Here is a 26,505-nt window from a genome sequence, read left to right as displayed (position 1 = left end):
CTTTCAAGGCAGGCAGCATTCCAGGATCTACTGCTACGTGTCCAGAGAAGGGCAGAGAAGATGAGATTCTTCTCCTTTTTCCTTTACACGGAGGTCAAGAAGCAAGAGTTTGCAGACATTTTGCTCACCTTTTTTTACCACTAAATCTGTGAAACAGGCTAGCAAAATCGTGCTGTAATTCCTGCTTCAGGGCACAGAAGCAAGCCAAAATGGCAAGAACAACACGGAGCAGTCAATGAAATGGAGACGTGATGTATGCTGAGCCGCTTTCACGCCAGACACTCTGAAAGGAAGATCCATGCAATGTCTGTCTGGTCAACCACAAGATAAACAGAAGTCACTGGTGCAAGCTACCTAAGGCAGGAAGCTTCTCTGCACTCACACCAACTACTCAAATATAAACAGGAAGACTCAACCAACTTTAAGGTTAAAATTCTTAGGTCTGAACTTCATTTGCTTCAGAGTGTTTTGTGACGATATTCTACTATTTTCCAGCTTTGGTGGAAGATAAATCAATAAAACACTCCAGCCCTTTGCACTTCTGATACTGCTGCACATGGTAGCAAACCGCATGAGTGCATTGTTACGAGAGATATTGAATATAGTCCTTTTTGGTAGGATTGTTAATGAAGTGCCAAACATTCTTATCTTGTAGTCTCACAAGACAGTTTTCTTCTCAGTCACTTACTTACCGTTCTCCGAGTTCATTAGAGTGTTTAAGCACCAGGAGAGAGAGACGACTCATTTATCCATATGCATCAACTAAATGGAAAACCTAGGAGCAAGTGGTATAAATTTGATCTCCACCCCAGCCATGCTAATATTCACCTGAAACAGATACACAAGACACTCTAAATTATCTCCTTCCTCATTCCTTGCTAAAGAGCCAGGGTGGCCAGGGCTAATCTCCACCTACATCCTGGTCAAGTGTTCAGAAAAGGGATTGCTTCTGTAGGCAAGCCACTGCCGTTCTAACTAGGACAACTGCAATCTACAAGAACATGACCCCAAAGTGAGGGATGAAGTTAAAGAAAAATGCTGGAAACTTGCAGGGTACCAATGGAAGAAACAGAGAAATGGCAGGAGTCTAAAGACAGGAGAGGAAAAAAAAAAACCCTGCTGTACAGCATAGAGATGATCAGAAGAAAAAAAAATCTTAAGTATGTTGCAGAATAGTAGAGTGGACAAAACGACTGTAAAAGAAGTATTCATAAAAGTGCAAGGAGAAATGTCTAAGACAAGCCTTCAGACAAAAAAGGCTAAAAAAATGGAAAAAGATACGTATAAAGAAGAGGAAGCAGTTACCCAGAAAAATCTGCAGTCGAATATATTCAGCTGCACTATACTATTGCATACAGAAATCCAAGAATTTATCTGCATAACTATACTAATAATTCACTGCAACTCCTCCAAAATAATCCAATAGCTTTGCTTTATAAAACAAATTTGAAATAAAACTTGTTCCAGCACATAAGTAAGTCAGCAATGTTGCCTACAAAAATAGTAGTACAAAAACAGAGTAGTGTAACGTTCCTTCTAGCACTGTCAATAGCACACCACTGCACAAAGGACCTTTTTAATGTGCATAGTTAGATCTATTTTGCAGGTCACATTTTTAATATTTATACCAGAATACTGCCACCAAATATTTTTGGAGATCCCAATCTTCCTTTTTCTGAATGAAAATCTTACAATGTCTGCCCAGCCTTAAGAGGTGTTTTACAAGTCACTTTTGCCATGCTATTTCAGCCCTTGTCCACAATTACCATTCTTTTTCTTTATGCGCACAGAACTAACCAATCTGGAAATTTTCTTTATAATAAGTTTTCTAGAAATATCATTGTGCAATTCTTAGTGCAATTCTTTTTCAGCACTCCTTTCCAGAACTGGATTTGAATTCCACAAAAAGAAGTCTTCTACACGTGACAAAAGGGACGCTGTTCTGAAAGTTCTAGATATAATCAATAAACAGAAAAAATCTTTTAAAAAGTAGGTCTGACGTAATAAGGATGCTTCCTTACTTATTCTCCCACTAGAGACTGAAGATGAATCTTCCTTGAGTGGATCAGTTCAACACTAAACACTGCAGATATACAAAACATGAACATAAATATTCTTCAAAACAATACATGAAGTTGTCACAGCATGAGCAAGTCTTACCCCTGTGGAGTGGTCTGACAGCACCATGTGCACCTCCCAGCAATGCAGAGCAATCCAGCAAAGCAACCTTAAGTGACCTGTCGAGGTCAGGGCACTTGAAAAGTGACGCGTTTCAAATTCAAAGGACTGCCATAAAATGCTCTGGTATTAACAGTTAGCTCAGGAATCTAAGAACAAGGACACAGCCTGGTGCTCTCAACCTGTAACAGCCATACAGGTGGTTGAAGTAGTTTTACAGGAAGTTGAGCCCTAAATTATTATGGAATTTCTAGAACAAAGATCAAACAGCCTTTGACTCTCTCTTGAAATGAAGCACAATTCACTGGAAAACACAATGACCCTTCCGCCTAAAGCACCACCCACAACAAGTAGCTTCATTCTGTGTTAACAGAATAACTAAGGGACGTGTAAGTTTGGTGAGAACTGCTGAAAAAGCAAGGTCCCATAGGTAGGGCTTCAGCATCTCTGGGAACACCCAGTGGGAAATGCACTGTACCAATAAAAGTGGAGCATATCATATTTAACGGACGTATTGTATGCAGCTTTGTCATGGTGTTCTCTTTCAACCATGTCTAAATTACTCTTTTATATTTAAAACATATCACCACAAACAAACAAACATTACCAGGGTTGATTATAATAAGGAATCAAAACAAAAGACAAAAAAAAGTTTTTGCATATTTATTATAGTCTTGGCTAGTGACAGTACATAAAACAGAATATAACAGTAAGTTTTTTGTACCAAGAGCAAGACATCTTTGCTACCAAATATAAACCTCTGCAAATTCAGAAGTATTTTGACTCCTAAATTAGAAACTGTAACAAAGATATAAAAGAAAACAAATTATAGCCAGTTCAACACCACACCAAACATCTACCTTTTGTCTCCCAGTCTTTCTTCTACCAGTAGTTGAAGTTTGTCTAAAAAAAAAAAAGAATATGTGAAACACAGTTTCACTTTTTATGTCTCACCTGAAACCACTGACTGCAAGGCCAACACAAGAGAATTGAAGGAGAAAGAGACCTTCAGAGACATCAGGCACTCTACAAATGATCGCCCCCAAAGACTTGGGAAGGAGAAGCAATTAGCTTTCAGTTAAAACCGCAAGTGCCATAAACTTGATTTTTCCTACGAAAAAAATATTTTTGAAAATATTTCTCCTGCTAGAATTTATAAATCAAAAATCACTTGCCTAAGAATCATCCAGAATACCCTGATGAAATATTTCAATAGATAGATGCTATTTCAAGGGTTAAGATATAGCCTAAAGTAATTCCACAGGTAGTGACCAAACAGCACTTAATGCACAGACAACCTGCTTTTACTCCCATGTTAGAAAATACAGGAGAAAAAGCAACATACACAGAGAATTACATGTACAACCAGGGACTGGTTTGCGCACACACAGGTTTCACAGTTCAAGTACTGGTTCCCAGTACTATTGCAGCTTACAGTACCTACCAAGCTTATATGTGAAAACACAAATGTCACTGTGTCGCTGTGCTCAAAACATTTATCAGAGATACCAGACTAATAATATCTTAAAAGCAGGTAAATGCTGCAGAATCAGAACAAAACCGGATTGGTGGCAACTGCAGAACAGTATGGGAGCTCACAAAATATTTAGGAAGACACAAGTTATTTTTCTGGTATATTTATGACTACTGACTCAAAAAAATGTATCAAAGATTTAGAAATACATAAGGTGCTGTGGAGTTGTTGCTTTGTGTTTTTTTTTTCTGGTAATACTGCTATGTTATTTCTATGTGCTATTTAGAAAAGGCAATACAAGAACTTGGAAGTGCATGTTTTTCCATCTAAGTTTTACGTGTATCTAATTTGACAAAATGGGACTTAGCACTTCTGTGCATCTACATATATAAAAAGGGTCTCATTTACACCTTTGTGACGGTTAGGGAAGATCACATGCGTCATACACAAAACTTTGAGAATAATTTGCTTTTGCAAAGAAAAATGGAGCTCCCCAGCAAAGGCTAGGGCAGAGAACTTTACTTCACATTTTTAGAAAGATTCAAATATAAAGCGATTCGTAAAACAGCAGTTTCAGGCAGGTAAAAATTTCTTCTGCTTAGCAGGTTCATATTTAATCTAGCCATTTGAATATCAGTGAAATTAGCTGTAGAAATCTTATTACTTTTTCAAAAAAAAAACCATTAAAATTTATAAAAATCATTGCTGCACCTGAGCTCAGAACAGAGAAAGGCTGGAATTCTATCTACTTATTGGCTGTTCAGATAACAGTGTTTTGTAACACACCACATTAGGAAATATGATTTCTGGCTTTATCAGAAGTACCAGAAAAGCCAAGAACAGTGCATAACTGCTTACTCTTCTCAGCTGCCACCTATGTAGCTGTATGCTATAGCTGTTATTACATCTGGCAAATTCAGTACCTACCACGATATGCAGCAGAAGTCCAGCCAAGCTCAAAACCAGTTTCCTTTACTATCAGCGTTAAGGAAAGTGACCTTGGCCTAAAAAAACTGTGTAACACATTGGAGTCACCTCGTAAGTATTACTGCTAACTCCAGGACCTTAAAATATAGTTCACTTTGATCCTGTCAGGCACAGATCACTTTAAAAAGAAGGGAAGTGTGCTAGTATATACGTTATACTACAATTAACAGTTTGCAATGCCCTAAAAATAGTATGAAAATACTCTCTAGGAATTAAAGAATTTCTTACGCATTTGGATATGGAAACACCCATGGACAGAAAACTACTCTTTGGGGTTTATCTCATTTAACATACCAAGATTATTCAAGCTTATTTGGTTACAGTAATGCCAGAAAACAGCAGGACTGATTTGTGCTGACCTACAAGAAACTCTTAAAGATTATCCGCAATATAGAGTAAGCAATTTTAGGCAAACAGTAAAGAATGTATGGCCCTCAACGTTAAATCTGAAGGAAATAATGCCTGTCATATAAAATACAGTGTGCCCTTCAAGAGGTATTTCCTCTTATTTCTTTTATTAAGACAAAAGGCATGCCTGAATTCTAACTAGATACTTGCAGAGGCTAAAGGAGATCACCTGCACTCAGCAGAGACAGAAGAACGGCTAGGGTCTCACAGACACACACCTGCCAACACTGCAAAAATACAAAACTAACCTTGCAGGGTTCCCTAATTAGTGACTATTACACACTACTGATATCACTAATAGCTGTTTATTTCTAAACATAATACAAAGTTAAAAGCAAGGAGCTAATAAGCCGTAGTAAAGCAAATCATTAACACCATGTCAGGCTAGAAGTTTCAATGTCTATTTTGTATCCCTAATACAATGGGAAACTGAAAATAAGCTCAATATAAGAATTACAAAACAAAAAGTCAAGTGTGTATAATATATAAAATACTGACTGACTACATGTTATGAAATACGTATCACAAGAGTTACCACAACGCGTTTCCATGTTAAATTCTAAAATAATCTCCAAGTCACAAATTGGGCAGAAGGCCTCCTTTCTGGTGTACCACCACCGTAATTCAAATCCAGAGTGTCTCCTTTAAGCCAAGGTATAAAGTAATCTGAAAACAAGACAGAAAAATGCAATTTAGGATCTGCTATCTTCTTACATTGATAAAAAAGAAGCATAGACATTTCAAAGTCACAATGAAATAACTTTGTGAGTTTGAGAACTACCCATTTATACAATCTGAAAGATTACTTCCATGATTCTTTCCAACATACATTGTATAGACTTTCTGAAAAAAACGAATGCATATGTGTGTGTGTAAGGCCACACTAATGTTTGGTTTAGTTTCAAGTCATTTCACTTTATAAACATCAGCTAAACCTTAAAAATTAAAATGAAAGCTGAAACCTACACAAACATGTCTTGTAAATATTTTTCCAAAACTTAATAGCACTCGTAATAATGAGTAATAAAGAAAAACTCTGTAAAGTAGCTATTTGAACACCTTACCAAAGACTTTATACATGATGTCCACTGCTATCTCCTTCTCCACTTTGCATTTGCATCTGCATTTGCGCCTGCATTCTCGCAATCATCTCCTGCATGCGACGAAGCTGAAAATAGAGCATAGGAAAACCTTTAGCCTCATCTCACCTCAGAACACGATCCTTTGCTGCCACCACACTATTTATTATTCATATTAAAGAGGGAACACGCATCTGCATTGGCTTCATCTGACAAGCAGCAATCTTAGGTTATGGCTTGTTTTTCTACTGCTCATCTTCATCCACTAAGAGGTTGGAAACTTCCTGACTGAAATAAGCAGGCTTTATTACTTTAACTCGGGACAAGGTTTTTAAGTATCCCTAAGAAGAAGCAAAGATTTCTATTTAAGTTAAACAGGTAAGAATGATTGTGTTGAAGTGCTGAACAAGCACACTCACCAAAACTTACCATAGGAACACAAGCAGCTTGTTTAAGTTCCTCCAACTACACCTACATCTGCCATCAAAAATAAAACCCTGTGAGAATTACTTTTCAACTTCCGTACCAGTGATGACTAGGTGGAAGCAAGGATTACAGGCGAACCATCCAAGGAGATGTATGCATTATTAAAAACTGTTTTAGTTCAGTTGTACAACAGTGCAACGTTTAAACACAGGGTAATCAAGTAACTCAGCTACTAAGACTAAGTACTGTACATGCAACAGGGTTGACTTAAATTCTTTTATGGTACAAAACTCTGGAAGATAGGAAGTCAGCCTCACCACTGAAACATTTTCAGGTGTCTTTGCATATTTACACTTTAAACTCGGACTGAAATGTTAAACTTAACAATGAAAATTAAACCAGTAAGACATTACACTACAGTTTTTTCGTATTCCTTGAAACAACAATCTTTTCCCTGGCTATCATTTGGGACTTGGATAGCTACTAAGGCCAGTACTGGGAGCCTGAGGGTCTTCTTGGGCTAGGGCATATCAAAAGATCCATCTAACTCAGCCTTCTTTCCAGGCTGGCTATTAGGAAATGAATGGAAAAGCCAAACAGCAGGTGCACACACATGACATAAGCTCTCAAATTCTAGAAACATGTCAATTCAGAACTTTCTAAATCAAAACATTCTGCCATTGTATTTAGCGACCACCTTCAAGTTCTCGATATGTTCAAAATTCCTTGCTAATGAGTAACACAATTTACAAATACCTTAAAAGTATCTTTTCTGTTAAAAAAAAAACCACCTATTAATTTCATTAAATTCAGCCTGCTTCTTTTATTGTAGTTTCCCATTCATCCTGACAGCTATGATTGTATAAACCCCTCACTACATCTTTCCCTTCTGTCATCTACTCCCCAAAAGGAACATTAAGTAGTATGCCATCAGAGGGGACGTGCCTCAGGTCTCTGCTTTAGCCATTCTGCCCACTCTTTGCTATTCATTGTATTTTTTCTAGTCATGGCTATATCCTCTTTGAATTAGGGGGACCACAAAAACAGTGTTAGAGCTCTGAATTATGGATTTATCATAGTGGCAAAACGAGAATTTTCATGTTGTTCTTCATTCCTGGTAATTTCCACCATTGTTTCCTCCCTTGCTGCCGAGCGTAACTTTTTCCCGATCTGCAATTGCTAATTTTAGAGCCTTTCCTCATATATGAGGATGGCTCTCCCTTCCCGCACAAATGACTTGTACAATGGAATCTGACATTTACCAGATTCCGCTTGTTCCAACAAATTAATATTCTGAGGCTCTTCTACATTTCTCCACATTCTCTTTTGTTACTGCACCTTGAATAATTTTATATCAGTAAATTCTGTCCTTCCCTTTACAAATTATCAAGATAATGCAAATCAATTGTCTAATTGTAATAAAAAATACATAAAAATTTCCCCGTCACAAGAGTACAGAATTTTTTCATCTTACTTCAGCTTCTTTTTCAAGCAGAATCTGGTCTTTATTTACTTCTTCATCTTCTACTTTCCTACAATAAACAAATATTGTTCAACAACATGCATACACTCTGGATCTTGCCTTTCCAGTGAATATTTTGTTGACAAAAAACGAGGCTTTCAGAACACATTGTATATGTTTCATAACACACACAAAGTTTACTGAAACATGTTCCCCACGTAGCTGCTATTCACTTTTTTTAATAGATATTTATTCCTTATTCCTTCCAGAACAAGGATAAACTTCAAAATGAGTTCTGGCTATGACATGACAGATCTTTTTACATAGGTATCAGTGAAAACTACTTCTGGAAAGTACTCACATGCAGAAGTTTACCTGATTATAAGATTATCTTAACCGATTGCAATTTGTGTGCCACACAGGTATAGCAATTCAGAAATCTGAGTACAGAAACACTGTACTCAATTCTTTTTCATTGGTGCAATAAATCAATACAAATTGATACACAAAATCAAAACAATGCTGGACAAGATGTTAACAAAAATATGGAAGCAGCATATAAAACATCTAGAAATTATGAATCTGAAAACTCAGCTACCCTCAGGTGGATCCTTTTTTTTGATGCAGTTCTATCCCATCTCTAACTTCATGAACCACATTTACTTGCAAACACCTAAACAGTATACATTAAGTTATATCTTACCCTTAAAGCTACTAGAAAGTAACAAGCTAAAACCAACAAGATAGGAAGTCCATTCTCCTTTTTTCAGTACTGCATTGTACTTAAAAATCCAGTCATTCAAAAAAAATGAGTACATTTATCTTTGAGAAAACTTGCTTCTGTGCATTTGCACACTTTCCTGTAAGATTGCCAGAGAAATCCTCTGTGTCCAAAAGCTTCTAGAAACACTGCCAAGGACTGCCAGTGGAATAGGTACAAGTCTGAAACAAATTCCCATGTAAAGCACCCTCACTTACAATAGCTTAACTCCAGAGTAGGAACACTTTGGAAACGTAAAAACAAATATATCTCTGCCACTCAACTAGACAAGACACAAAAGCATGTTTTAGTTGCACAAAGACATCTAAACTTAACAGCAACTTACTGTCATGGGTCCTTGGCAGAGGCAACTTCAAATCCTCAAAAAACTGGTAAGCATTACTTTAACTCTAGACACCCCAACGTGACATTACTTCTAAGACCTTTGTAAATACCTGTTGGGTAACAGGTACCAGAACTTGACAAAAATTTTTTTAGCTTGCAATTCAGAAGTCAGGATTTAAAAGTCAGAGGGGAAAAGTATGTCACCATGCCTGAAGGGAAAACTGAACTTGTAGGCCAATCCTACAGGCAGAATCAAACTCCTTTTTCTGAAAATCGACCAGGCATATGACAAAGCCTATCTCAACAGTAGAAGTTACGTAATGGAAAAAGCTTTGCAAAATATATCAAATGCACTGAAATGTGCAATTATGAAACCCTCTAGTGGTTGAAATAAGAGAAGCAACCTAAAAATCTAAACCAGGAAACACCCAGCTTTCAGCAAGAGCTCACGAACTCAACTTTATAAACCCTGCTATTTTAGTTAAAAATGGGGTATTCTGCCTGCCTGTTTTACCACAGCTCAAAATAGGGTAGAAAGACATTATTCTCTGACTGCTTTGCAAAGAAAATTATTTATTTATATCGTGTTAAATAAAGCAGTGCAGAAGGACTTGTTTCTCTTCTTAAAGACACAGTACAGATATTCAAGTGGTTAAGTCTAAAAAGGGATTTCTTTGAATGCATCAGCACTAATCTAATTTGCACATTTTTAGATCTTTATCATACACATCTGCCCTACTTATATACCCAAACACTCTGATCCAACTGCATTCAAGTCTTAAACAAAACAGAGATCTGACTATACCCTTTTTAGTGTCACAACCATCTCTTCAGATTTACATACTACTTTTTCTTACTGTCAGTGTAAGATTGAGCTTTGTGTTGATTGTAACTAGAGAGCTGTCCATGATCTATGAAATCCTAGCAATGAAATGGGGGGATAGGGGGAGAACAAAATTAATTCAGAGGAGGAAGAAACAGCTTGTAACAATAAGATGACAACCTGCCGCCTCGTTTGAGCCTCTCAGAGCGGAAGTTCTCATAGTGAAGATCCTGGGTCACCTCTTGAAGATCTTGCATATGGGTGCTAGAGGAAGGAAAAAAAAATCAAAAGATAAAACGTATCTGCGTCACATCAGCATTAAGGATTAAGGTTAAGGAACTCTCACATTCAGCACTGCATTGGGTCACTGAGTTCAGTGTGTGCACCCATTTAACATGCTAATTTCAAAGCTAACGTAAGTTAAATTGGTGCAATAAAAGACAGAGACACCACCCCAGACCCTGAGACAGCCTCTATGTAAGCCTGTACTCCTGTGTGACACATTTGACAAAGCAGTGCTGGGCAGGGGATGCCGACTAGCACAGCTGAAAAAACTTAAATAGCAGAATTGTGAAGTCTATAAAAGCACACAAAAACAAGCACAAGGTGCAAAGCAACCTGGTTTATATTCCTGGCCATCTGTGTTCAACAGAAGAATTAGACACGATTATTTTCACAGAATTTCTGAGTAATTCAGATTGGAAAGGATTTGTGGACCTCTCGTCCAATCCTTACCTAGGCCAAGACTAACTAGATCAAAGTTGCTCATGGCCTTCTCCAGATAAATTCCACGTCCCTGAGGATTCCACAACCGCTCCACACCCCCGTCCCGATGTTTGAGTATCTTCCTAATGAATTTATTTATTTACTACTATTTAATTGGAGTTTTCTGCTTACATTAGCATGGTCCTCAGCTTCAGAAAGTCATTATGTTCGGGATTCTCCACTTCAACGACACCCCACGGGTAAAGTCGACCTCTAACTTTTTTACCTTTGGCTTCAATGAGTTGATTGGATCCCACTACACAAAATGGAATGCTGGCCTGAAAGTCAAAAATTCAAAAATTACCAACAATGAGCTAGACAAACAACTCAAAAAAAACCTCTTATTCCTCTCACCACTGCATATATTGGTAGTAAGTACACAATGTTTTTAATTTGAAGCTGTTAAAAAAACTTGTAGGGAAAAATAATGTCATTGTTACCACCATCTTCCAGATAAGGAAGCCTAGGCACAGAGCTACAGTAACTCACTCAAGGTCTCATCAAAGGTCACATTCTGTATTTTGTTTTAAAGCCATCTGAGCACTCTGAAAAGATACAGCATATTCGTACCTTCAGCAGTCTTGTCTGCTCTTTAAAATCTTCATCCTCGTCTGATTCGGCATCAGGCAGGTGATAAATCTTGATGCCATGCTCTTCGATTTCATCCAGAATCTGAGATTTATATAAAAGAAATGGAGGTAATATACATGTAAAGTGAGCACTTTTAAAACTTAAGGTAAAATTAATCAGTTAGGCCAGAGATTGTGTATATCTTACTAATTCATATTCATTGCCAACTATTTGCTTTTAAAGAACGAATTTCTTCATGATATTCAACAACTCCTCGCCACAGACTTTCAGACAAGGAGTAGCATATTCCATTGCTTTATTTTAACACTTCGGAAGTTTCCACTATTTAAAAATTGTATTCACAATGAAATCAGCTTCACTGAGGAAAATTAGTCCTCCTGAAAAAATATCTACCCAATAACACTGATTATTGTACATAAATGAGACCTACAATTGCGCTTTGCAGTGTTTCATCTCCAATAATTTATTATACATAGAATTACACATATGACTAGCTGTGAAATTTAATTTTAAACAAAGCTATAAAAACAATGCAAACAATTCTTCCTTCCCTATTTATCCTGCTCCACATTAGCTATAACTGTCAAAACTGAAGTACAACCTTTCTTGTCTAGAGAATATTACTATATTCTAGTCTTACTTGAGAACAAAATTGAGTTTTTTCTTCCAAATAGGATTAGAGATTTTTAAAATGTCACAGAATGGAGAAGTTTTAACCTTTTGATACTAGTATTATTTGCCATGCAGTTTGCAATGGAAAAAAATTTAATGTATTTCAGCCATTTAAGTCCCTGAACATCAAGTAGCAAAGGTTTATTTTTGTGTTGTATTTGCATATTTAAAATATGCAAATTTATTTTACTTTCTGTTTGCCTCATTTCATTCACATCTTGATTCAAATTGAAAACCCATGGTTTACTCCTCATTCAAGCTGCAAATTAGAGAGAAAAAATGTTTAATTCAGGTGATGATCATCCTCTTTCCCGCAACCCAAGGCATTCCTAATACTGCTTTATCGTGTCAGTAATTATCTTTAGCTTTTGCAAAATGTAATGTAGCAGCAAGACAGCCAAGAGAGAGCTGTACTACAACTGCGTTTAAACGCGAACAGTTCAACTGGGGGATCAGGGCCAGTCAGCATGGGGTCATGAAAGGCAACCAACCGACCGACCGACCTCATCTCCTTCTATGACCCGCCTGGTGGATGAGGGAAAGCCTGCTGACACAGTCTGCCTAGACTTCAGCAAGGCTTTTGACACAGTCTCCCACAGCATTCTCCTGGAGAAGCTGGCAGCCCATGGCTTGGACAGGCACACTCTGTGCTGGGTTAAAGACGGGCTGGGCAGCCGGGATCAGAGAGTGGTGGTGAACGGAGTGAAATCCAGCTGGCGAGCGGTCACCAGTGGTGTTCCCTAGGGGTCGGTGTTGGGGCCCAGGCTCTTTAATATCTTTATTGATGACTTGGGTAAGGGAAGTGAGTGCACCCTCAGTAAGTTTGCAGGTGACACCAAGTTGGGGGGAAGTGTCGATCTGCCAGAGGGTAAGGAGGCCCTGCAGAGGGACCTGGGCAGGATGGGTTGATGGGCTGAGGCCAACGGGCTGAGGCTCAACATGGCTCAGGGCTGGGTCCTGTGCTTGGGCCACAACAACCCCATGCAGCGCTACAGGCTGGGGGCAGAGTGGCTGGAAAGCTGTGCAGAGGAAAAGGCTCTGGGGGTGCTGATGGATGCTCGCCTGAACACGAGCCAGCAGTGTGCCCAGGTGGCCAAGAAGGCCAGCGGCATCCTGGTTGTGTCAGGAATAGTGCAGCCAGCAGGGCCAGGGAGGTGATCGTCCCCTTGTGCTCTGCTCTGGTGAGGCCGCACCTCGAGTGCTGTGTTCAGCTTTGGGCCCCTCACTACAAGAAGGACATCGAGGCCCTGGAGCGTGTCCAGAGCAGGGCTACGAAGCTGGTGAAGGGCCTGGGACACAAGTCCTGTGAGGAGCGGCTGAGGGAGCTGGGGGTGTTTGGTCTGGAGAAGAGGAGGCTCAGGGGAGACCTCATTGCTCTCTGCAACTGCCTGAAAGGAAGGTGTGGGGAGCAGGGGTTCGGCCTCTTCTCGCAGGTAACTAGTGATAGGACCAGAGGGAATGGCCTCAGGTTGTGCCAGGGGAGGTTCAGGCTGGAAGTGAGGAGACATTTCTCAGAAAGAGCGGTCAGGCATTGGGATGGGTTGCCCAGGGAGGTGGTGGCGTCATCGTCCCTGGGGGTGTTCAAGGAAAGGTTGGACGTGGTGCTTGGGGACATGGTTCAGTGGGTGACACCGGTGGTAGGGGGGTGGTTGGGCCAGATGGTCTTGGAGGGCTTTTCCAACCCTGATGATTCTATGACTCCAAGTAATATAGCAGGCAATCAATAGAGAGTCAAAAAGATAAATATATAGTTAACTATTTTAAGATTGTTTACATGTGCCTATCACTGTAAGTGTTGGCTAAAAGGCCTTCCCCACAATCAGTCATGGTCAAATACACCACCTGGAGCCTCGCGTTCAGCTCTGGGGCCCCAACACAAGAAGGACATGGAGCTGTTGGAGCAGGTTCAGAGGAAGCCACGAAGATGATTAATGGCCTGGAGAACTTCTGCTATGGAGTCAGGCTGAGGTAGTTGGGGTTGTTCAGCCTGGAGAAGAGAAGGCTCTGGGGAGACCTTACAGTGTCCTTCCAGTGCCTAAAGGGGGGCTACAGGAAAGCTGGGGAGGGACTCTCCATCAGGGAGTACAGAATCATAGAATCATTAAGATTGGAAAACACCTCCAGGATCATCTGGTCCAACCATCCCAGTAGAGTGACAGGACAGGGGATAACAGCTTTAAACTAAAGGAGGGTAGATTTAGATTAGATACAAGAAAGAAATTCTTCACTCAGAGGGTGGTGAGGCACTGGGACAAGTTGCCCAGAGAAGCTGTGGATGCCCCATCCCTGGCAGTGCCCAAGGCCAGGCTGGGTGGGGCTTTGGACAGCTGGTCTGGTGGGAACTGCCCCGCCTATCGCAGGGGGTTGGAACCATATGGTCTTTAAGGAATTTGTGTTTCCAACCCCAAACCGTTCTGAGATTCTATGAAACACTATCCTTTGTGGATTACATATAAGAAAGACAGATTTTTTAAAAAACTTTTTTTTTTTCCTTAATTACAATGTATCGACACAGATGTCATAATTGCTTTGACCAGCCCGAAAATCCTTGCTTTTGCACCTGAATTACTACTTGGGGGGATAGGTTTTTAAATACCTCCATCTCTAACTGAGCGACAAACACCACAAATCCTCTTTTCTGTATTCGTAACTGTTACGAATGGCATCAGCAGCTGGAATCCATTTGCCATAAACCCAAATTTTTCTCTTAGAAAACAAACTTATTTCTGCAGAATTTTAGCAGAATAAGTATTGCAAAGTAATGTACTTTTGCAAGTTGGGTAAGTTAACTATAAGGGTTTTCAGAATAAATAGAAAAATCATAGACAAAGTTTTAAATATAACAAATAAGCCTGCATCAAATGAGCACAACTTAATTCTCTATCACTTCAGTCTAAACTTCATAGTTACTAACTCATGATGGTTTGTTGTATTGTTCCTCCCCTCAGTAAATACTACCAAGTCCTGCAAGACTGAACGTGTTCAGGTGCCTAGGCTACGGAAGGAGGAATGTATTAGAAGAGAGTGACATAGTAAAATCTTTGAAAAATCCTGTTTTTCAATCATCAGTATTCTGACATACGAAGATCATAGATCCTTTGTCTCTGCTTTGGAGATTATAGTCTCTGCTTTGGGACTGATCAGCCAGGTAAGGAGAAATTACCACTAGCAAATGCACTTAGATATTTTCCAAAGTTTCAAAATTCACTCAGTGTAATTGTAGATGTAGCCAGATCTGCCATTTCATAGGCAACATTTTAAAGACAATTTCTCAGTTAAATACATAATAGAAGAACTCGCAAGATATCAAACTACATATTAAATAATGCTACACAGTGCACATGAGATTATATTTTTCTTGGTGAGAACAGAGTAAGGGTGAAAGAGAACACTCCTCTTGTCAGTGACCAAGCTGCTATAGCCAAAGTATAACACTTTTCTGTGAGCCAGAAAAATACTTACCCTTTTCTTTAGTCTTTCTCGCTCTTTCAGAGAAAGTGTATCAGCTTTTGCAATCACTGGTACAATATTTACTTTGTTGTGTATGGCCTTCATAAATTCAACATCCAGAGGCTTAAGGCTAAAAATAAAATATGGAAAAAGTTTATTTTTAATCTAAATGACCAAAGTATCTTCACACCAACATTGACCAGACAACAAAAAAGGCTTTTTTTTTTTTTTTTTTTTTAAGTATGTGAACAGCAAGAGGAGGTCTGAGGAAAATATCGAACTGATACTTGATGAAGATGGCCACCTAACAAATAAGGTTAAGGAAAAGGCAGAGGCATTTAATGTCTTTTTTTGCCTCAGTTTTTAATACTAAATATAGACCTTGGGTTGCTTGGTTCTCTGAATTTCTCATGGTCCTCTGAGGACCACGACTGAATGAGCAGTAACCTTTCACTGAAGCGGCCACTGAAATTGTAAGGTACAAGTTTTATCAGCTGAACGTTCCTAAATCCATAGGGCCTGACAGAGTACTGAAGGAGTTAGTGGATGTTATAGCTGGACCCCTCTCAACAATTTCCCAGAGGTCTTTGGATTCTGGGGAGGACCCTGCTGATTGGAAGCTGGCCAATGTTATATCTGCACAGGAGGAGACCCAGAAAACTACAGACCTGTTAGTATAACCTCAGTATCCAGAAAAGTTATGGAGAAGATTGTCCTGGGGGATACCGAAAGACGTTTAAAGAACAAAGCTACTGTCAAGGAATAGCTAACATGGGTTCACGAAGGGAAGGTCCTGCCTTACTAATTTGATCTACTGATACAGTAAGGTCACCCACTTAGTGGACAAAGAGAAGCTGGTAGATGTAATCTTTCTGAATTTTAGTAAGATTTAGTGGATTTAAATAAGTACCATCCCTCACAGTATCCTTCTGGACAGATTATCCAACTGGGAGATAAAAAGGCTCACACTACACTGGGTGATGAGCTGGCTGAATGGTAGAGCTCAAAGGGCTGTGCTGGGAGGGGCTACATCTGGCTGGCAGCTGGTCATTAGCAGTGTTCCCCAGGGCTCAATTCTAGGGCCAGTTATGCTCAACATTTTTAACAACGATCTGGATACAGGAACTGAATCCAAAAGCTTGCTTCAAAGCAGCTGGTAAAAGGGTTGGAAAGCATGTCCTGTGAGCAGACACTGAGGACACTTGGCTTGCCTAGTCCGGAGAAAAGATGGTTAAGAAGTGACCTCATCGCTCTCTACAACTTCCTGAGGAGGAGAAATAGAGAGGGAAGTGCTCATCTCTTCCCCCTGGTAACTTGCGATAGGACGTGCAGGAATGGCACAAATCTGTGCGAGTAGAGGTTCAGTCTAGGTATTAGGAAAAATGTCTTTACCATGAGGGTGGTCAAACACTGGAACAGGCTTCCTAGTGACGTGGTTGAGGCCCCAAGCTTGTCAGTGTTCAAGAGGCATTTGGATAATGCCCTCATTAATATGCTTTGCCTTTTATTTAGCCCTAAAGCGGTCAGGCAGTTGGACTCGATAATCTTTGCAGGTCCCTTCCAACTGAACGATGCTAATTCTAAATGTCCCTCCTTATACAGAGAAAGAACACACCCATTAGTTCCAGTAGTTTTAATACTTAAGTAATGACAATCTGATTCTGATAATTTAAAACAAGGGGTGCAAAACGAACTCCCTGAAATGAAAAAATAATTTTATTTTTCAAAAATAAAAATGACAGAAATACTTACCCATGACCAAACGGTGAAATGAAATAGAAGCAGCAATGAACGCGGTTATCTATGATATGCCTTCTGTTCAAACCACTCTCATCATGCAGGTATCGCTCAAACTGCTCATCAATGTAGGAGATTATGGTCTTAAAACTGTAAAACAAATTGAGATTTAAGAAATCATGCTCATTCCCAAACGGTCAATAATTTTAGTGAACTTTCAAAGGTTACATTAAAATACCAAGACCTCCTGCTGATGAATCAGCCTGTTGATGGACAAAAGTAATTTACTGACACTGTAAAACTATCTTAAGCACGTATCTTAGCATTTTAATTGAATGCCAAAATAACAAACAATGGTAACTACTATGGATAATAAATATATATTTTTATATATTAAGATAAAATACGCATACATATACACATAATGATACACATCTTAACTTCTAAGCAAATTGCCCTTGGGCTAGTATTCATCTTGTGATTAGCACTAATTGCACATACTCAAGACAATCTATGCTTCTTGTTCTAAATCAATTTAAAACATCAAATTACTGATGCTGATGCAACAGCAAACTCGGCCAACAGCTGAAACAGAGATGCAAAAATGCTGAAATCTTGCATCATACCGCTCTGCGTTGCATCTCGCTGAACCACTTCACCTTACACATAAATTTGTTTGGTTTGAGCAAACAGCTACACTCCTCCTATTGTATGCTTCCCAATGATAAACACCCAAGGCTAAACAGATGGAATAGTCAGTTTATTACTGAATAGAAGAATAAAATAAAAAGCTTATCTCCAAACGCTGGCTTGAGACATTCTGATTGCCAGTGAAGGTGGAGAACCAACCTTAGAAGCGATTCAAAGATCCCAAACAAAACTTTACTAATGGGAGAACGGGGAAGCAAAAAGGGCAGCAGGATGCCACAGTGAGAATAGGTGAGATGGACCAGCAAGTTCTTGACAGAAAGTTGGGTAAATTGCAGCAGAGGCTATCACTGAATGCCATTGATCAAGATTATTTCTTGGTACTTACTAGAAAGCAAACTTTTCAAGCCACTCAAAAACCTAAGACAATGAAAATACACTTAAAGAAAACAAAGCATGGAGTCTGAGAGTGCCCAGACAAATGCAGACAAGATCTAATGGTGAATTTTTATTTGCAGCAAAGACTAGATGGATTACTTTCTCAGGGGTTTGTTTAATTCACTGTGTCCCAGTGGTTCCACTGCTTTCTGAATATAAAAGAGTCAAGTACATGATCCGCTTAAAACCCTTCTAAACCTAAAAAAGTTAACCAAGGGGAGAGAAAAAAATAATTAAAAAAAAAAAAATCAAAGCATATGTGTCACAGCATTTTTTTCAAGCTGTGTTTGAAGTTAACTGATGCTTCTTCTTATGTATCTGAATGAACATATAACAACTGAAAACATTTTTAAACTTGAATCACATCTAAAATTAAATCAAGCTTCCTCAAAATTAGAAAATTTGCCCATCTCTCCAAAAGTGACACCTCAAATTCAGCACTTAACCTAACACATGAAAAAAGGAAGATATTGACTTATGTCATTAGGCGTAATGTGAAATGGGTGTTCAGTCATCAAATGCAGATCAACATATACTCTGTGTACATACCAATCTCGACAATTGATAGCATCTCCATATCCTGGTGTATCTACAACCGTCAGACGCAGCTTCACACCCCTCTCTTCTATTTCAACTGTTGAAGCTTCAATCTGCACAGTGCGTTCAATCTTCTCTAAAAGACAAGAAACTTGATCTTTCAGAATAGAATTTATAAGGCTGTCATTTTGAGACACTATCAAAAGATTGATTGTCAGGCTAGGAAATTCTTTTCGTTTTCTTACTTTTCTCAAATTTTATATAGAAACTGAGGCAAAAGGGAGTGACTGAGAAAAAAAGTGTAAGTACTCAGCAAATTGCAGAACAATACTAAGTTATATGTAACATATTGTTTTCCTAAGGTTTAAAGTAGTTTTCAGCCAACGTTAAATTTTTAAAGCAAATTGTTTAACAAGTAGCAAAGAGGAAGAAATAGTACCTTAATCTATATTCTTACAATATTCTCTTTCATTGCATTATTGTATGCCTTGTTTAACAGGATAAAAAAGGGACAAGGAGCTGAAGATGAAACAGAGGTGAAGTGCTGTGGTGGTTTTACCTTGCTGGGCAGCTGAACTCCACCACCACCGCTCTCTTGCTCCCCCTCCTCTTCTGAGGAGGGGAAGAAGAAACAAGTACAAGTGCACATTCACTATCTAACCCAGACCAAAGGAATCAAATTGCAAGCCCAAGCAAACATAAAAAGTGTTCAAGTTTAGAATTGCAATAGATTTAAAAAGTTTCTGATTGCTTTTGTTGATTATTTCTCTTAACGTGACACGATGACATATTTTAAGCAGAGATTAGCACATAGATGCCAGTATGACTCTTCAGCACACCCAAGGACTAAACCACACAGACCAGGAATTGAAGAAATCAGTTCTACCTGGTAGTTCAAGTATCATCAACAACAACTGGCTGATAATAAAATCCAAACATAAAAATATTCAACTGCAAAATCATCAAGAACAGAAAAACCAGAAGAAAAGCGTGTTTACCAGCAGCTCCTGGGATTATTCTTTCTGGGTAGAGATCTGTCAAGAAGAGGCTGTTTATTAATGTAGATTTTCCCAGTCCAGATTCACCTGTGATTCAATTTACAGATAAAGTCAATATATTTGCATGATTAATCTCCACTGTATCCAGAAAGTTTCATCTGACTATATATTTTTTTCAAGTCAAATCTATTTTTTTTTTTGCCATTTAAAGATTTACAGCTCATTAATACAATTTATAATTTTGTATTAGAAAAAATTTGCACAGGAATGTTGAATGACAATTTATTCATCTCGACGTTACAATACCCTTTCTCAGAGTTTTCACAGATGATTTGTAATTAAACCTTCTAGGCAAGCGGAGTTCTGATCATTTTAAAATTACACTTTAATTTCCCATATCACGTCTCCTGATTTTTTTAAGGTAAGCTTTCCTGCTAGTAATCCAGAACATCATACACACTGAGAAGCTGGGTCTTGTCTAGGCCATATCATCAATTTAAACAATGAAAAAGGTGTTACTGAGCTTTTGCAAAGATCGCCATCATAAAGTGTGATTTATTCCTACTTTTTATGCTAATAGGGCAAAAAAATGAGGGGAAAGGAACATGATATGGCTGCTGAGTATGCACAAAGTAATTTTTTCACTGAAGAAATTGGGGATTACCAAAGCGTAGCAGAAATGCTTTTCTTCTGGAGCTACTGACTGAGCCATCAGAAAAGTTCAAAAGCTAAGTAATTAGCTAAATATCAAGAACTAAATCAGAAAAAAAATGTCAGCATAAAGAAGACCAGCAACTCAAACTGCTGAGTACATGAATTCACTGAACAAATTATTTTTTGAGAATAAAAAAAAGTAAAAATGGAGAGGGCTACTTGATCCCTCTAAGCAACAAAGTCTGTTCTGTAACAGCAGTCTGAGAAAAATATCTGAACAAAAAAAAATAAAATAAAAAGGAATTATTTTTTAAATAGGGATTTGACTAGGAGATGCTGTTTTGTGACGCCTTATAGAACACATCTCTCAAGATAAGATTTTACCAGTGCAGCTTTCACCAGTGAAAGGGACATGCAGCCAGAGTAATTCAACAGTCGCATGGCATCATTTCAGCAAAACCAAGAAAACTACGATTTCGACCAGTGACACACTTCATATTTTCATCCTGGGTAAATATTATGTCTAAACCAAATCAGTTTCCATTGCCTCTGTCAAAAATGAATGAAACAGCATCTATTGTAACTACTGGCCCCAGCAGTTAAGAGTTGAGTGATGCTCAAGTGAAAGAACTGTTTAGATGAAGCCATATCTTAATAATGAGAATAAATATGCAATTGTTCATAAATACAAGTGGTTATGATTTCTTCAGATGCAACAGAGACAAGCAGCCAAATTGTTATAAACTCCAGCTTATTTTTTCCCCAAACCATGACAAACAATACTTGAAATAACAACGTGAAGAAGAAAAAGCATTGATCAAGACACTGTCTGTCCAGAGAGCCTAAAAACAAAACGAGCAAAACATTTCCCTGATCAGAAAATAAGAAATACAGTTAGTGGAGCATTATAGTTCAATACAGACATTGTGATATAGCCCACAAGAGAACATACTTAAACCCCATGCATATTTCAAGAGAAAGAATTCACATTCCAAACTGCTGAAATAATCAACAATTTAAAGTGCAGTTTATTTTATCTTAACTTCCATCAACTGCCTCCCTCTGCTAGTGCATCTCAAAATATCACTCCACATTTTCAATGAAGTTACTTTTCTGCAAGTTCTCTTGCTGTAGTTTTCATTTATCCCTTAGAACAGTGGCAGGCAATGACTACAGAGTTAGATTTTACACTGAGACGTGGTAGGGTTAATTGCCTTTCTGTTACTCTGACACCACATCATTTTCCCACAACTTTCTATTTTACAAAAGAGTAGAAACAGCTGTTTGGTCTATATAATTTTGCACAGCTTTCTGCAAGAATTGTTTTAGATAGCCCTATTTGTGATGCATCTGAAAGAGCTCTGGATATTACGCACATCCTTGTTTCTCAGACCTAGGATCACAGAACAGTAAATTCCAAAGAGTTACAGCAGATACCATGATTTCCAACATCTAAAGGCTGGCTTTACCCTTAGATTTTATAAGGTATCCATTATGATACTATCCTAGGCAAATCCAACAGAGCTAAAATTAAATGACTCCCAACAATTAAAAGGCATTTAGCAAGCAGTGTAACTTAATTTCCCTATGTCCTTGCTCCCTCTTCCCTCTCCTCCCTCACCCCAGGTAACAGGAAACAACTGCCATCAAATTCTAGGAAGCCAAAAACAAGGGCCGGTGCTGTCCAACACTGCACTGTTGAAGAGGTAAATGGGGCAATAGCAAGGCTAGGGCTGTCATTTGGCAAAACTAATGACAGGTTTGAGGACAGATTCTTTCTGTAACTACTGGAATCCAAAACAATTAAGAACTTAAACACCTACTATCACGCACCGACTCACCTCTCCTGCTCATTTCCACAGTGATCTCCCCTTGGATAAATCTAGCACATGCAAATGGGCTTTACTTCTTATGAAGACATAAAAAAGAATCTAACTGCAGACAACACTATTAGGATACTTCTATCTTCAAGGTGAGAATTACAGAGTTCAAACACCAAATTCTGGAGTTACAGTTCCCAAGCAGTAAGAAACATAGAATCAGGAAAAACACAGACCACAACAAAGCCTGATTCGTGGAGCCTACTTAATCTGCAAAAATATCACTGACTTTTGAGAGGATGGATCAGAGTCTTTCCGCAGATGCAGAAGATTTCTCTTTCCATCCCTGATATCAACATAGATTGTCAATGAAATATCTAATAGAATTACACTTTAAATTTTAACTACTAATAGACAACCAGTATCAATTTGAAAAGTAAAACCTCACGTCAAACCAACTAATCTAATTCTCATTCTTCTCTTACACAAATATTCAGAAAGGCTGGAAAGACCAGAGTTTGGATTATTTTGAACTACATAGCAAATAGTTTAAATAGTCTCCTTGATACCATTTCCTTAATAAAAACAAGCAAGCAAGCGTCTATTCAAATGCAAAACCACTTTTAAGCTAAATTTTAAATGGAATGCTTGAACCCTGTAAGACAAAACAAAATTTCTTCACCACATCCACAAAATTATTAACATATTCAAACACAGTTTGTAACATGGAAAACAATTGATGCATGAAATAATAAACTATAAAAGAAAGTTAAATGCTACAGTCCAGAAGAGCTTTCTGATGCTAGCCAAAGCCTTACAATAGTAGAAGCAATATTCACTTTAATTCCACACTCTACGTAAGCAAGAATTTGTTGCGAGGAAGACTATGAAACATTTTCTTACCAACCACCATAAGAGTAAATTCGAACCCCTTCTTCACAGACTTCCGATGAACCTGATTGGGAAGGTTTGCGAACCCAACGTAGCCAGGGGTTTCCGGATTGGTAAACTGAGCAGGCTGTTGCTAAAGTAAAATAAAATAAGACAATAACAAGCAACCATACAAGATATACTTGTTTGGGTAAGTGATTTTCTCAGCTATTTCAAATGCAATAAACCAGAAAAGGAAGCGTGGAAAATCAGAAGTTTTGTAGCTCATTTAGCTCTCAGAAGTTCCGCCTTCGACTGTTCTCACTAGAACTTCTGAAGAAACAGAAAAAGTCAATCCCACTGATAAGACGATGGGATATGGGATTCCTCGCCCATCATTTAAGACTTGAAATCATATGATTCGAAACTACATGACATACAGAGAGTAAACTACATGGGTTTTCCTGTTATTCAATAGTTTCACAATGAAGTATAGAACAACTGCCTTCACCTAAAGCTTAGAAAAAATGTTTCATTTACTCTTGTTTACCCTCATTCAGCCAAGATAACCTCAAGTAAGAAAAAAAAGTTTATTTATTGAAGTACTGCTAATCACACTCTTCTTAAACAGTGCCTTCACACCCATTTAAAATAAAAATGCTTGTGTGTGAGACTTATGCACTAAAATAAGTATGACTTTAACTAATCTGTTTTTTGGCACTTATGAAGTGATAGTCATCTGCTGGAAGTCCTCATTAGAGATCTCTTTCAAAAGGAAAAGAAAATTATACAAGTGTGACTCAAATGCCCTCTACTACAAATACCACAGAGAAATCTTTAGATCTGTTAGTTTCCCTCTTCAAATATATTACTCAAGTACCTTTTATCATTCGTTTCGCCCCAATAAACTAACATGAATGTTTTAACCTGTTATACCAAACACGAGACCAAGAATTAGCTGAATCCCGGCATAATTTTTTTTATAAGTTACTGCACTTTTAGGGAGGATTTTGCTGATCAGTTGACTACATGAACAAATAAAGACGTTACCAATAAGATAAATACAAGAACATCCTTCTCTGAAATTATTTCTGCTCAGAACACAGCAGAAGAATGGAAGTTTCAGTGAAAATGTAACAGGGAACTTCTCTGCAACTCCATGACCAAAATTAAATCCTTCCAGGAGCATTAGTTAACTACAGAGTTTCATACTCTGTGTAGAAAATTATTTTAATATGCAAATTATCTAACTCAATAATTTGCTATTGTCTTCTAAATGAATTCTCTCTCACTTGTGAACTGTAAATTTAACTTACACAGGCCCACCAAAGACAATGTAATGGTTAAGCATTCTGTGTCTGCAGGTAATTTTTTAAAAACAAAATATACGTTCTGCATTGTTACATTTGAAGGCAGAAATGTTATTCTTACCTTAGACATTTTTATGGAAGGTCAGGAACAAATCTGAAAACAAAACAAAAAATGTATTCCAGATTATTACAAATTGCATGAGGGAAAAAAAAAAAAAAACACTGATATCCATTTTGAATGCTAAATTAGAAAACAAGCATCCTTGAATAAACATGTACATTTTGAAACTGTGCAAATCACTTCTCACAGAGGAAAAGTATTTGAATCTTCGGTATTACCAAGGAGCAGAATTGTCAGCAAACATTAGGCAGTTTATTCCCATCAGTAGAAAATAAATTCAAGCAACATTAACGTGGCAACATTAATGTATGACAAACCATACTGAAGCCTGAAAAAGTTCACATCCCTTCCAGAAACTAACCAAAATATGCTAAAAGGCATATTACCACTTACAGGAAACATGTTTTTTTCAAAGCTCAAAAAAAAAAAAAACCTCATGCAGTTTTTTTTTCTTTTTAAACTTCCCCCCCTCGCCATTTCCTTTCATGCTTGAATGTTCTGTAAAGAGCTGATGACTTCAAAAGGAAACATTTTCTCCTCCTCTTTGGTCTAGATGCTTGCAAACTCAGTCATCCATTTTAACTTTTGCTGCCAAGTTCGGATTTTCACACACAGCTCTATCACATAGAGATACAAAAGCACATGGAAAAAAGAAATCTCTCATCTGACACCTCTGTGCAATAAAGTCTTATAACCAAGACCTGCCAACACCAGAGGACTTCTATCAGGCTAACTTGCATGATCTCAAGAGACAATATCATTCGCTATGATAATCTAAAAATGTCAACATGAGCAGTACCCTTGGCAGATAAGTGCTCCAGGTCCCCTTTCTAGTTCCTCCTCTAGCTCACCCTCTTTAACCAACAAGGGATGTGTTCCCACTCACAAAGCCCACATAGCAAAGCTGCCTCTTATCTAGCTGACTCCAACTCTCATTTTGTGGACACGAAATTATCGCCATCTGATTCTTTCCGCTGTCCCAGTGAAGCACACTCATCCTTCACACCTCTCACCACAGAATGAAAACCGGGCAGCTTGCTTCTCAAGTGAAACTTCATTCTAAAAATAAAAACCATTATCTGCAATGCCAGTAATTCCCCTGGTAAATCGACCTGCGAGCAACGAAACATTCAGCTACTGAAGGTGTTCCTCGTGAGACTTCTCCCACCACGCAGGCCTGCTCTGGTAAGAACTCTGCCGCCCAGGAGCGTTTCCTGCCGTGGGTCCCCGCTGAGCCATTCCCCAGGAGGAATTATCTCTGCCCAACAAACCCAGACCCTGCTGGAGCACTGAGCACCCCGGTAGCTCCTGAGGCTCGTCCTCCTGCGCAGCTCTCTCTGAGCCCGGCTGAGCGCGCAGGAGTTTCCCACAGCCGCCGGGAAACTCCACGATTCAGGATCCGATGCTTGTAATCGAGGATTTTGTGATTCTGTGCAATTTCGGCGCTGTGTTTCTGCAGGGGGATGCTGACACCGGGCCTTGAGCACGGCGCTCTCTCACAGAGCCCCTCACAGCGCTCCCTCAGCTCCTGCCCACCCCTCCCGCGCGGACAGGGCCGTGCTGGGAGCAGCCCAGCCCCCCCCGGGGCACCTCAGCCCCCTTCCTCCCCCCCGGGGCTCGCACGGCCCAGCCGGAGGGGCTCGGGCGAAGCCCGGGAGGCTCGGAGCGGCCGCGCCAGCCCCCGCGTGTAGCCTCACCCCCCGCCCCCCGGAAACCGCAGCTCCGAGGGCCTCCGGGGACCCCTCCGAGGGCCTTCAGGGGCCTCACGCTTCCAGGAGCCCCGGGCTGGCGGCCCCGAGCCCCCGCCCCCAGCGCCCCTCACCTCAGCCGCCGGCCCCGCCAACCGCCCGCCGCCGCCGCGCGCGCACCCCCTCAGGCAGGGCGGGAGGGAGGCAGGGAGGGGCGCCGCCGCCCCGCCCACCCCTCAAGCCCCGCCCATTCCTCAAGCCCCG

At 39.3% G+C, this 26,505-nt stretch overlaps 1 protein-coding gene across 5 annotated transcripts; it reads right to left on the bottom strand.

Moving 5' to 3' along the window:
* Positions 1 to 2,825: 2,825 nt before the first annotated feature.
* SEPTIN2 (septin 2) lies at positions 2,826 to 26,490 on the bottom strand. Of its 5 annotated transcripts, none has more exons than XM_035544471.2 (13): positions 26,376 to 26,490; positions 24,554 to 24,586; positions 23,156 to 23,276; positions 19,779 to 19,865; positions 18,793 to 18,916; positions 17,173 to 17,307; positions 15,433 to 15,550; positions 11,278 to 11,379; positions 10,840 to 10,985; positions 10,123 to 10,206; positions 8,027 to 8,084; positions 6,112 to 6,215; positions 2,826 to 5,713 (listed from the first exon to the last, which is right to left on the bottom strand). In XM_035544471.2, the coding sequence occupies exons 2-12, from the start codon at positions 24,560 to 24,562 to the stop codon at positions 6,120 to 6,122; spliced, it is 1,080 nt and encodes a 359-aa protein (XP_035400364.1). In that variant the 5' UTR covers positions 24,563 to 24,586; positions 26,376 to 26,490; the 3' UTR covers positions 2,826 to 5,713; positions 6,112 to 6,119. The 5 variants fall into 5 exon arrangements, with proteins under 5 accessions (XP_035400364.1, XP_035400371.1, XP_035400365.1 ...); XM_035544478.2 differs by lacking the exon at positions 26,376 to 26,490 and adding an exon at positions 26,251 to 26,344; XM_035544472.2 differs by lacking the exon at positions 26,376 to 26,490 and adding an exon at positions 25,666 to 26,240.
* Positions 26,491 to 26,505: the final 15 nt, after the last annotated feature.

This window comes from Cygnus atratus, chromosome 9, assembly GCF_013377495.2.
Source record: "Cygnus atratus isolate AKBS03 ecotype Queensland, Australia chromosome 9, CAtr_DNAZoo_HiC_assembly, whole genome shotgun sequence".
In the NCBI taxonomy this organism is placed as follows: domain Eukaryota; kingdom Metazoa; phylum Chordata; class Aves; order Anseriformes; family Anatidae; genus Cygnus; species Cygnus atratus.
This window is presented reverse-complemented; position numbering and strand designations above follow the sequence as displayed.